The sequence below is a fragment of the Narcine bancroftii genome, chromosome 2 (assembly GCF_036971445.1).
Source record: "Narcine bancroftii isolate sNarBan1 chromosome 2, sNarBan1.hap1, whole genome shotgun sequence".
In the NCBI taxonomy this organism is placed as follows: Eukaryota; Metazoa; Chordata; class Chondrichthyes; order Torpediniformes; family Narcinidae; genus Narcine; species Narcine bancroftii.
In genome coordinates this window covers 331,226,272-331,238,776 of record NC_091470.1, presented here as the reverse complement: position 1 = coordinate 331,238,776, position 12,505 = coordinate 331,226,272, and the positions used below count along the sequence as shown (strand labels likewise).

Genomic DNA, 12,505 nt, shown 5'->3' with positions numbered 1-12,505 from the left:
GTCCTTTCAAAAGCCATGGCTACCTCCTCGCTTCAGGCCAAGTCCTTCTGTTTGGAGGTCATCATGGCAAAGGGGGCGGGGGGGGTGCATGATTCGTGCTATAGGGGAATTCCTAAAGGCCCTTGAGCGTGCTGCCGAATGCCCTCCACCTTCTCTGACAATAGTGTCGCTCTGTCCCTGGTGATCCTGTAGCCTAGGAAGTCAATCACCTCCTGGCCAAACTGGCACTTTGCTGGGTTGACCACGAGGTCAAAGTCAGCCAGGCGGGAGTAGAGTTTGCGTAGGTGGGTAACATGTTCCTGGTGGTTCCCGTTGCCGATGAGGATGTCATCCAGGTAGATGAAAACAAAGTGCAGATCTCCGCCCACTGCATCCATGAGGCGCTGGAAGATCTGCGCTGCGTTTTTAAGTCCAAAAGGCATGCGCAGGAACTCGAAGAGTCCGAAAAATATGATGATGGCCGTCTTCCCGATGTTGTCTGAGTGGACAGGGATTTGTGGTAGCCTCATACCAAGTCGATTTTAGAGAAAATGGTCGTGCTGTGTAGGTTGGCTGTGAAATCCTGTATATGGGGGACTGGGTAGTTAGTGGTCTGGGGTAGTTGAATCGTTGAGGCACTAGTAGTCCCCACAAGGTTACCGGCCCCCTGTGGCCTTGGGTACCAAGTGCAGAGGGAGGCCCACAGGCTGTCAGATCTGCGGATGATCCTCAGTTCCTCCATAAGTTTGAACTCCTCTTTAGCTAGCTGCAGCTTGTCTGGGGGAAGGCGTCTGGCCTTCACGTGGAAGGGGGAGCCCTGCATCAAGTTGTGGTGCTGCACTCTGTGTCTCGGCATCGTGGAAGTGAACTGGGGCCTGAGGATGGAAGGAAATTTGGTCAAAATGGGACTGTACTTGTACTGTGACCATTTACTGGTTCTGTGCACTGGTGGCAGTGAGTTGGATTGTCTGGAAGTGCACCAGGGGTTTAGCTTTGAGGTCCACGAGCAGGCTGTGAGCTTGGAGGAAATCTGTGCCAAGGAGCGGCTTCTCCACTGTGAAATTCCAGTGGAAAGTCTCGTCGCTGAGGCGCATCGGCACTTGTCGCGTTCTGAAGGTCTTTACAGCGGTGTTGTTGGCCATCTGCAGGGTGGGCCCGCATGTCGTGCTCGGGTCTCTGGTGGCGTTGGTGGAATGACACTGAGCTCTGTCCCTGTATTGACGAGGAACCAGCAGCCCATGGTCTTGTTTGTTACATGCAGTAGGTTGCTTGCATGGCCAGCTGCCGAATCCATTAGTGGCGGATGGCCTAGGTGTTTCCCAGAAAAGCGCAGGGATGCTTGCATTTACGGGCTTCTGCTTCCCAGCGCTGGTAGTAGAAACACCATCGTGCCTCTGTTGGCTTACAAGGACATGGCTGATCCCTGCTTGGTTGGGTTTTGGGCTGCTGCTCTGTCTGGATGCGTGTCAGCTGATTCATGGCGTATTCGTTCTCCCTTTTGGTTCACCAGAGGATGTCTACCTTTGCTGTTACCTTGCGGGGTCACTGAAATGCACATCCACTAGAAGCAACTGGATAACATTCGGCATCTGTTCTAAGAATGCCTATTCAAACATGAGGCAGGGCTTGTGGCCCTCTGCCAGCGTGAGCATTTCGTCCATGAAGGAAGATGGCGTTCTGTCTCCTAGGCTGTCCAGGTGCATGAACCTGGCTGCTCTCTGGCGTCTGGAGAGCCCATAGGTGCTGATGAGCAGCGACTTCAATGCGGAGTATTTACCTTCCTCCAGTGGGTTCTGTGAGGTTGTCCACTCTGGCTGCCGTTTCTTGGTCCAGGGAGCTGACAATATGGTAGTACTCGGTGGAGTCTGCTTTATCTAGAACTGTGCTTCTGCCTGTCCAAACAAAGTGCATGTGCGAAGTTTCCAGAAAGTTGGGAGCTCGAGAGCAGCTGCACTGACTGCTGCACCGTCCATACTGTTGAGTCCAGAGGCGTCTGGACCCGTCAACGTCACCAGTGTAGCGGCAGCTAAATGGAGTCAGGAAAAACGAGTCCAGTAGTTGGTGGGCTTATTTGCACTCCAGTTGTTTATTGAAACTTCCCATGCTGCGCCTTATAAGGCTATGGGTAAGTCGCGCCCTCATGCTGGAAACGGCGTCATGTTGCCCTGCGGGCATGTGGACCCAGCTGGCAGATAAAACGACCCTGGCAGTGCCATCTTGACGCGGCTGCTCTGCTGCTGCGACCATAACACGTGGAGCCGGTTCGCCTGTTGTCAGTGATGTGCACCACCACAGTTTATTCATTAGCAAAAGCCCACTAAATTTAAAAAGTTTGAGTGTTTTTGAAAAGTCTGGATTCTGAGGTGGTCCAAATTTCTGGAATGCAGATTTTGTAGTCCCCTGCTATATCAACCATATTTCACAAACAATGGCAACAATCTCTGGCATATTTGCTACTTTAGGAGCTGTAGTACACTCCCATCATAGTGATTATTTCTTTCTTGTTCCTCAGCTCCATTCATATAGCCTCATGAGCTTATCCATCCCCAATATCACCCTCGACCACTGATGTAACATCCCCTCACATTATTCCAATTTCTATCCCTCCTGAAACACGTGTATCTGGAATGTTGAGCTGCATGTCCTGGCCCTCTCTTAAGTTGGTTTCCATAATGGCTACCACTCTCAGTCACATTACTTTATCCATGCGCTAAATTCATTTACTTTACATGAAAAACTTCCTGCATTAAAATAGGTCCAAAAGTTCTACCTTACTCTCAGCCTTTCTTCTGCCCACTGAACTTCATCCCATCACCGTCCCTACAAACTTCTAATCTCTCATCTGCCTCTGTCCTGCCAATCTAGTTTAAATCCACTTGTGTAACCTGAGTGAACTTGCCTTCAGGATGTTGGTGCCTCTTTGGTTCAAGTGAGTCCCTCTTGCCTTTCCCCCAAAAGAGCTCCCAATGATACAAAAATCTGAATCCCTAACTCCTGCAGTAGCTATTCAGCCACAAATTCATCTGGACTATCTTCCTCTTACTGACCTCACTAATTCATAGAAAGAACCAGTGTAAATTTTTCTTTAAAATGTAGACTTACAGCATGGCAACATGCCATTCTGGCCTGTGAACCTGAGCCGGCCAAATACCACAATTAACCTACAACCCATTTACGTTTTAAAGATCATTAATCCGGAGATCAATAGCCTTGAGGTTTTCCTCAATTTTTTACATAACCTCCAAAACTCATTGTGTGGGGCTTCCTTACTCTCCCTGTGTTGTTTGTACCAACATATACAACAAATTCAGGAAGCTCACCCTCCCCTTTGAGAATATTCTCCAACAGCTCATTGACATCCTTGAGCCTGGAACTCAAATGTCGAGAAATGGTAGAGATTTGAGAAGCAGAAAGAAGCCTTAGTCCATAATTTATTAAAAGCAAGTATGAAGAGAAATAATTATTAAAGCTAACCAAACAGAATTGTTCATTGTGAAGGGAATTGATTACAAAAGTAGGGAGATTATATTTCTGTTATAATAGGCACTGAACTCCTGTACTGTGTTGGTCTCCTATTTGAAGGAATGATAATAATGCATTGGAAGCAGTTCAGAGAAAGTTTTCAAGACCATTACCCAGAAAATGTGAGTGATTTGGTCAGGAAAAGACAGTCAGACTTTCTGCTGATATTTTGAAAAGTAAATAAGAAGAGTTTATTTGATGATGATAAAGAATAGCAATGGTGGCCTACTCCTATTTTCTTGAGCTGGGTACATTTATTTCATGGGATCTCAATATAAACAAGGTTCAGCAATCCTGAAATAAAATTGCCAAAGCACAGCTTATCAAGAGTTACTGGATATTATGTAATTTGGAGACTGGGATAAAAATCAGGAGGCTGGAGTTATCTAATGTAACCAAATTAAAAGAAGTCGATAAACTAAACACGAAGGATAGATAAGGAAGGCAGGCTGGCAAATGAGGAGCTATTCAGAATCACAGAAATTCACAGTGTTAAGCAAACTAAATGGTCCACTGTAACTAAAAATTGAGTTAAATTAATCCTGTTTCAGAGTTTTGTTCTTTACAAGTAGTCATTCACTTAATGAGGATGAATACAAAAATAAGAAAGGAGAAAAACATCAAGAATACAAAATTGATAAATTACCAAACTTGTTCTGCTGTGAACATCATAGAAATTATATTTTCTGCACGGCACTGTTAATTAAACATTCTATCCCTTATCAAAAACAAAGTGAAAATATATCAAGTTTCATTAAATCTGTACCATAGAAATTTATAACATTTATCTGATGATAGGATTGCTTCCATTCCAGATTGAAAACTATATAATGAAATAAAATGACGATGATCTAAATCAGGGGACAAATGGACCATTTTTGTTACTTTACAAGGGAACAAAGTTTCAAATCATGAAGATGGATAGGTAGGTAGATAGATAAATGCTCTGGCAGTTTTGATTGATCTACTTTTCAAAAGGGAAGTGAATGTGGTGACATGGACTATGCGGGGAGGCAGAAATTGTGGGAATTTTAATGTGATGATTTAGGTTTTTGAGAGAATGGGAAAATTAGGGCATTTTTTGGTATCGTCCTATGACACACACCAGTTCTTGAGCACTAATAACGCAATCCAAAATTAATATGAATTTTAAATCAGAATTAATATTAAAACTTCTGATGAAGGCTACCTGCTTCCTCGCCTTGCAGAGCTGGATGACGACCATAAGCACCATCTGGAACGTTCCATTTCCTCACATTTGGAATGACGATTGAGAAAGGCTTCATCAGACATATCCTCATACTACATATTTAAGAAAGGACAATATAAGAACTTAAAAACAAATAGTAAACTAAAATAAATAAGGAAATATAATGTGGACTTACTAAAACTTCAATTACCTGGTCATCCTCTGGGTTGGAATCCTGCTGCATTGACTGTTCGATATCTGCAACTCGCCAACTGCCAAAAATAAACAGGAATGGGTAATATGAAGTTAATACCTTCCAAGTCCTTTTCTATTTTTATTTCAGATTTCCAATCTCTGCAGCATTTAGCTTTAGTAATTTGAACTATGAGTCCAACTATGGTGAAAAATGGCAGTGCTGCTGTTGGTGTGGACCCATGAGGAGTGGGGAGTAAAGATTCAGCTATCCCCCGCTGTTCCAAATGCCCAGTCCCACTGCCATCGATTCTATACAGGCTACAAACAGCCAGTTGAATGAGTGAACAGTGGTTTAGTTTTAAAATCCTGCAATTCGTAGAGTCTGGCTGCGGCCACAAGGGGTTGCAGACTCCGGGGAAGTGGAGGACTGATACAAGGCAGCAGAAAACAGGGAGACCACCTCCCTCCCCACTCCCCACCCCATCTCCAAAGTCTGAGGAAAACCAGAGGAGATGACTCTCAGGACATTGACCTCAGCGGTGGACCAGTGAGGGGTTCTGAAGCTGAATAACACATAGGCTCGAGGCAAGAAACTTGAGCAGGCTGCAGGCGACTGAGGAAAAGGACTCACACCTGGTGAACTGGTGAAGTATGGATTGAGACTGGCTGAGAGGATATGAGATATCGGAGCCAGGATGTAAAAGGGTGGTGGAGGTTTCCTGATTGTATCAGAGGAGCTTGTAATGGATCTGTGTTAATAGTAATATTTAGGTTAAGGTTAAGCTCTTTATCTTATAAAAATATCTTAGTAAATTATAGTTAAAATATTGTATATGTATTCTTAATAAGTTAGTTATGAGCTAAAACAGGGTCACACACAAGTCAGCACACTTACAAATACACCATTGAACTCAGAAAGAATGATCATCTTGGAAAGATAGAATTAATGGATCTGAAGTGGGTCTTAATTATTCAAGAACAATGGAGGGAGTTGAAGATCAGCAGTGTGAGAGTTAGGGAAGAAATCTCTTCCTGGGGAAATAACTCAACAAGATTTGTGAGTTTGAACAGTCTAAGGACTGAGTCAGTGTTACAAACACTTCATTACTGCTTCAAGCAACAATTTACAAGAACTTGACATTTCGTAATTACGTCTAAACCACAATTTAATAGATCTTCAAGTTCAACAAGACTTTAAAGTACTGGGCCTTAAAAATAACCTTTCAGACTCAACCTTTCAGATTCTTGAAATAGTTTGGACTTTTAATACACACACACACATTTATACAATTACATTTGCGCATAGTGGGGTTTAAGTTATGAGTTAAGTACATTTAGAATTAAATGAGAACGGTTATGTGATTAATAGTTTAATAAAAACTATTATTTTGAATTTACCACTGTCTGACAAATCTTCCATTGCTGTTCCTGTGTTAGTACTAATGGGGGGGGGGTCAATTAGTTCGTCACAAGTTCGGGTTGCTGATGGTTTGGACCAGAGGCTGTGTGGCTGCAGGTGCACTGGAGGCAAAACAATGGACATTCAGTGACCCTGGAGGGGACTCATTTTTGCTTCTCTGTCTGTAAGGGGTGCTGGGTAATTTTTGCTGATCGCGAATCTTTATTTGCCTTTTGATAGGCTAAAGGAAATTTCCTGTAATATCACACTCTGTTTTATTACATGAAAATAAAATAATCTTGAATCTTTAGTAAAAGGCTTTGTTTTAATGTCATTGCGAATTCATTAAGCAAAGGTCAGAAGCTTATTACAGGAGGGATGAGAAATCACATGAGTGAAATAGTGGAATCATGGAATATTATAGAACTGCAAGATCATCATCAGATCCACAAGTCACTTCTATTTGCCTGCACATTGTTTCAATCTTTTCACTTTTATCTTTCTACAAGCAACTACCTAATTTCTTTTGAAACATTTGGAGTCTACAGAGGCTCCATTATGACATGCAGGTACTTGGGGAAGCAGCAGAAAACTACCTTGATCAGCAGAATTGTATGCTATAATTGGCTACATACAGAGTTTTTGGCAGCAAATTTTTGACAGCTGTGTATGACTACAACCACACAACGGATCTTATCTTCAAGAAAGTAGCTCCTGGCAGAAGAGTAAAATTATGCCATCAAACACGTCCGAACTCGGGCTTCAGCATATGTGCGAGGCAGCCACTTCAGAGGAGTTTACTACATCATTTAATGCATTGTCATCCTACATCGTTTAATGCATTGTCATCTGTTCAAGTGACAGTTTTATGAAAATTGTAAGTTTTACATAGGCCAGGCCCAACATTCCTCACATATATCTCTATCATTATTTGAAATATCAACTGAAAATGCTGTATATATAGACCATAGATCTAGAAGCATCTTTGGGGGAAAATCAAAGTTGACATTTCAGTTGATGTCCTTCCAAAAGATCACGGAAAATTTAGAAATAAACAAGGCTTAAGATGCAGAGAGAAAGAGAATTCTGGGGAGGAGTCACGTGATGGAGTAGTGGCCGGACGGTGAACTCCAGCCCTCTCCAGAAAAGTCGGGAAAAACAAGAGAAAACACAAAGGCACAGAAATAAAAGTTACAGAAAAGTGAGTATAAAGGTGGAAAGAAGATGGCGACAAAAAAAGAAAAGTCGAAAGCAACGGTAAGAAGAGAGGAAGAGAAGACAAAGGAGGAAAAAGGTGAAGGCCTTACCTGTCCGAAGAGGCCCGCTGCGGAGAGAGAAACCCGCTCCCTCAGGTCGGTAAATAATGGACTACAAAAATGGCTCGCAGAGCCGAACAAAAGTGCGCAACCGCGCATGCGCGAAGTTTCGCGCATGCGCGATGCGAATGAAAAAAAACACACCGACGGGAGGGGGGACCAGCTGGGGAGTCGATCTCCACAGCCGGCAACGACAGCTGCAGAACACCTGCAGCAAGAAGAGACCACAGAAGACAATAGAAACAAGATAGAAGAGGAGGAAAGGGCAACAAAGAAACAACAGATGGTCAACCCAGAGGAAGAAGAAGAGGAAGAGTATGGTGAAATAGAAGAAGAAAAGAGAGGCAAGGTAAAGGATATACTTGCTCTTATTAGAGGATACATGGAATCATTTAAAGAATGGCAAACACAGGAATTTAAGGATTTAAGAAAAAGAATAAACAACACAGAGGAGAAAATAATTAAAATGGAGATGACCTTAACAGAAATGGGAAAAAAAATGGACAAGATGGAAGAGCGGGCAGTAGCAGCAGAAATGGAGGTAGAAGACTTAAAAAAGAAATTGGAGAAATCTAATAAAAAAACTAAAGAGACACAAGAACTACTAGCTCAAAAAATAGATACAATGGAAAACCATAACAGAAGAAATAACATAAAGATAGTGGGCCTTAAGGAAGATGAAGAAGGCAAGAATATGAGGGAGTTTATAAAAGAGTGGATTCCTAAGACCCTAGGATGTCCAGAACTACAGCATGAAATGGAAATAGAAAGGGCACATAGAGTATTGGCCTCTAAACCACAACCACAACAAAAACCAAGATCTATTGTAGTAAAATTCCTAAGATATACTACAAGAGAAAAGGTACTGGAGAAGACAATGGAAAAAGTAAAAGAGGGCAACAAACCACTGGAGTATAAAGGGCAAAAAATCTTCATTTATCCAGATATAAGTTTTGAACTCCTAAAGAAGAGAAAAGAGTTCAATACAGCAAAGGCGATTTTATGGAAGAAAGGGTATAAATTTATACTAAAGCATCCAGCGGTATTGAAAATATTTATTCCAGGACAGCAAAACAGACTATTCTCGGATCCAGAAGAAGCACGAAAATTTGCAGAACAATTACAAAAATAGACTGAGGGAGGAAGACGGGTAATGAGAGTTAAAATGATCACGACTGATATGTATGTGGGTAAAGACAAAAATAGACTGAGGGATGAAGACGGGTAATGAGAGTAAAAATGATCACGATTGATATGTATGCAGGTAAAGAGGTATAAGAGTGAATAGAGACAATGAGCATACATGAATGTATCTGTACTTAGAGGAAAATATAGATAGTATAGACAAGAATTAATAAGGGAAGGTAATGGAATAGAGAGAATAAGGAGGGAATTAAAAGAGGGACCTTTGTGACATATGAAAAGTGAAATCTTTTCTGGGGGAGGCGGGGTGGGGGGAAATAGCGGTCACTGCACAATCAGTTGACGCTTGCGAGTGGATTCGCAAATCCAAATGGAGAGGGGAGATGTGGTTGTCCAACAAGGGATAAAGGACAACTCAGGAGGTGAAGGGGAGATTGGGGATAAATAAGATAGAAATAGGAGAATAAGGAAAATGTTAGATGTTGTAGGAATGTTGTCTTATGAAGAGTTGAAAATAAGAAAACAGAAATGGAAAAGGAGGAAAGGTAATGATGGAAAAACGGAAAGAGAAGATAAACAAAATATAAAAGGGCTACGCTGAACTATATGTCTTTAAATATTAATGGAATACATAACCAAATTAAAAGGAAGAAACTACCAAATTTAAATGAATAAATGTATTCCATTAGAAAAAAAAATAACATATTGGTTAAGAAATAATATTGAAATATTCGAACAAGTATAGGAGCCTTACATTAAATACAATAGCGAAAACCTACCGGGGACAAACATTACCTAAGTTGATAGAAGGAGAAGGAAAGAAAAGAATGGACTCAGTAGAATTTCTGGTGTAATTTTGTTGAATGACAACATTGTCTGACTGGATTAATGCAACCTAGATTGTATACCTAAAATGGATGAGAGGGGGGGGTGGGGGGGTGGTTTGGGAGGAAAGGGGGGGGGGGGAGAAAAAGTCACTGTATATGTGTGAAAAGAAATAGTGTATATCATGGCTAATGTGATTTATGGTGTGAAAAATAAAAAAATTTAAAAAAAAAAAAAAAAAAGAGAAAGAGAATTCTGAGTAGAAAATTTAAGGGAGAGGCAAGAAAATGGAAAAATCATAATAAGGAAACAGAAGATCATTCTGGAAGAGAAATAAAAAGATGAAGTGACTAACAGAAATCAGAAATAACAATGCTTGAAATACTGAAATTGTTCAACCTGTTATGTACCAAGACAAAGGGTAAGACATTGTCTTTTTTTTGAATATTTTATTTTTGATTTTCATAGATTCATAAAAATTCGAACAACACAATCCCTTTCAACACTCATAGAACATATAGTCTGCATTTATTCCCCCCTCCCCATTCCCCCTTTCCCAGTATATGCGGTCATATAAATTATACAGATACAAATACTAGTGGGGTCCACGACCCCTAGAGAAATTTAGGATAAAAAACCTACAGAAAACTAGGAAAAACAAAGGAAAGGAGTAAAAGAATTAAAACAAAACTAGAAAAGCACGTTATTTGCGTCACGTTCTACTTTCTTAATTCCACTCATTTACCTGCTAGGACGGATTGTAACAGTGCCCATATTTTGAAGTGGGGGAGCTAATCAAATCTGTGTGCCAATGTATTTCAAATAGGGTTGCCACATTCTAACAAATCTGTCATATTTACTCCTTAGATTATATGTGATTTTCTCCAAGGGAATGCAATTCTGCATTTCCATATTCCATCGTGTGATATTTAATTGGGAGTCGTAACTGCTATTCACTTCCTGGCTATCGACAGGGTGACCTTAATGAACTGAATTTGGTATTTGGACAGTCTAAAACTCAGGTCCCCAATATCTCCCAGAAGATACCTTTCAGGATTCTGTGGAAAATCCACTTTTGTAATTTTTTTCAGAATGTCCCCCAGGTCTTCCCAGAAGGATCTCATTCTTGTACATAGCCAGGTGGCGTGGACAAAGATTCCAATCTCTACAACACACCTAAAGTACATTAAAGTACATTTCTGAAATTTCTGGCTTTGATTTATGTAATTTTTGTGGTGTGAGATACAGCTGGTGAAAGAAATTATATTAAACCAACCTGTATCTGGCATTGATGACTCCAGTCATACTGCCCAGACACAGGTCTTGCCATCATTCTTCAATGATTGTTGTGCCAAAGTCCAACTCCAATCTTTCCCTTGACCTGCGTAAGCCAGGCTTTGGGCTCTCACTTTGGAAGTAAATACATCTTAAGAGATAAATTTACACATATTCTCTGTCGAATTAGCATCTCCACGTCACTACACCTAGGTAGGATCGTAGATGGTCCTCTTTTTCCCTTAAGAAAGATATAATTGCAGATTGACGAAGAATGTTCTATTAGGTAAGACAGTGTTTCCTGAGCTTATGAGCTTGGTTGGAATAATGCAGAATGCTGAGGACAAACGTCAGGGAAGAAATTAAATGGAACATTAAAATGACAGGCGACTCACAAATTAAATGGAGGTATCTCAAAAAGCTTAGTCTCAACAATGTGCAGATCATATCAAGACCAATAAATACATTGTATTAAATAGTATTAAAAGTACGGGTAATAACTGATTTTCACAGAAAATGTGCTGAGAGCCCTGGATTATAGGAGAGTGCAAATTAAAGGGGAGGTGTTGCAACTCCTGTAAATTGCACAGAAAGTTACTATGAGGAGTAAAAAGAGCAACTGTTTCTTGAGAATGCTGAAAGGAGATAAGATAGACAAAGGTATCAGGTCAAAGATAATGAAGGTTATTTATATAACATTGTGGATTAACATGATAACTGGAAGAATGGAAAGTGAGGACAAGGGTAACACTTTCCTGGTTCTGGGAAGAGAGAAGAGTACGTGGAATCAGCTTCAACATAAATTCATTGTTCCACTTCTCCACTATCATAATGTTACCTTGGTGTTAGGATCTCCTTGTACTGAAGCTTTTCCACTCTAGCTGCTGCAGCCATTGACATGGGAATAACAATGTTATTTATGTCAAATGAACTTTCACCTCTTCTCCGTCGCGCAGACTGCAGGAAAAGAGTGAAAAGCAAAGACATCAATTTCAGCCTCTTGGTAGATTAATCATTGCAATACTCTTGGGTGATAATAATTAGCATGGTGGTTAGCTCAATGCTATTACAGGACCTCGACCTGGTTTTGAATCCGTCACTGTCTGGAAGGAGTTTGGACATTCTCCCTGTGTCTGTGTCGATTTCCTTCAGGTGCTCCAGTTCCTCCCACCTTTCAAAACGTATGGGGGCTGTAAGTTAAGTGGGGTATTTGGGCAGCACAGCTTTGTGAACTGAAAGAGCCTGTTACCGTGCTGCATGTCTAAATTTTTAAAAAAGGCTTGTTTTGTCAAATTGGGACACCAGATGGAGCTCTGGAGATGTTCAAATAGAAAATAAAACCAAAATTTTAAAAAAATATTTAAATTTAAAAAAAATTTAAAAAATTTTGATTATTCTTGCTGCTTCCACCAGAATGTATTGTGTCAGTAAATGGCCTTGACAAAATAGTGGTTAATCACTTTCTTGAGCCATTACAGCTCTTCAGGGAAAAGTACACTTAGAGTTTTAGGAATGGAGTTCCAGCATTTAGACTCAATAGCAACAAACAAAATTACTGTCTAACCTGATCTCAGCAGGCCTCTACCACTAACCGTTCCCCATCACCCACCCCTCATCCCCAAACCAACCGCAATACCCAATAGCACAGAACTTAGAGTCAGT

General features: G+C 40.9%; 1 protein-coding gene across 2 annotated transcripts in view; it reads right to left on the bottom strand.

Annotated features, from left to right (window-relative positions):
• Window positions 1-12,505, bottom strand: part of LOC138755667 (KAT8 regulatory NSL complex subunit 1-like) — a 221,979-nt gene that overhangs the window by 17,140 nt on the left and 192,334 nt on the right. For both annotated transcript variants that reach the window (XM_069922059.1, XM_069922060.1), the window contains 3 exons: window positions 11,682-11,800; window positions 4,902-4,962; window positions 4,691-4,803 (listed from right to left, as the gene is read on the bottom strand). In XM_069922059.1, the coding sequence (XP_069778160.1) occupies window positions 4,691-4,803; window positions 4,902-4,962; window positions 11,682-11,800 (293 nt within the window). The remainder of the gene's footprint in view (window positions 1-4,690; window positions 4,804-4,901; window positions 4,963-11,681; window positions 11,801-12,505) is intronic.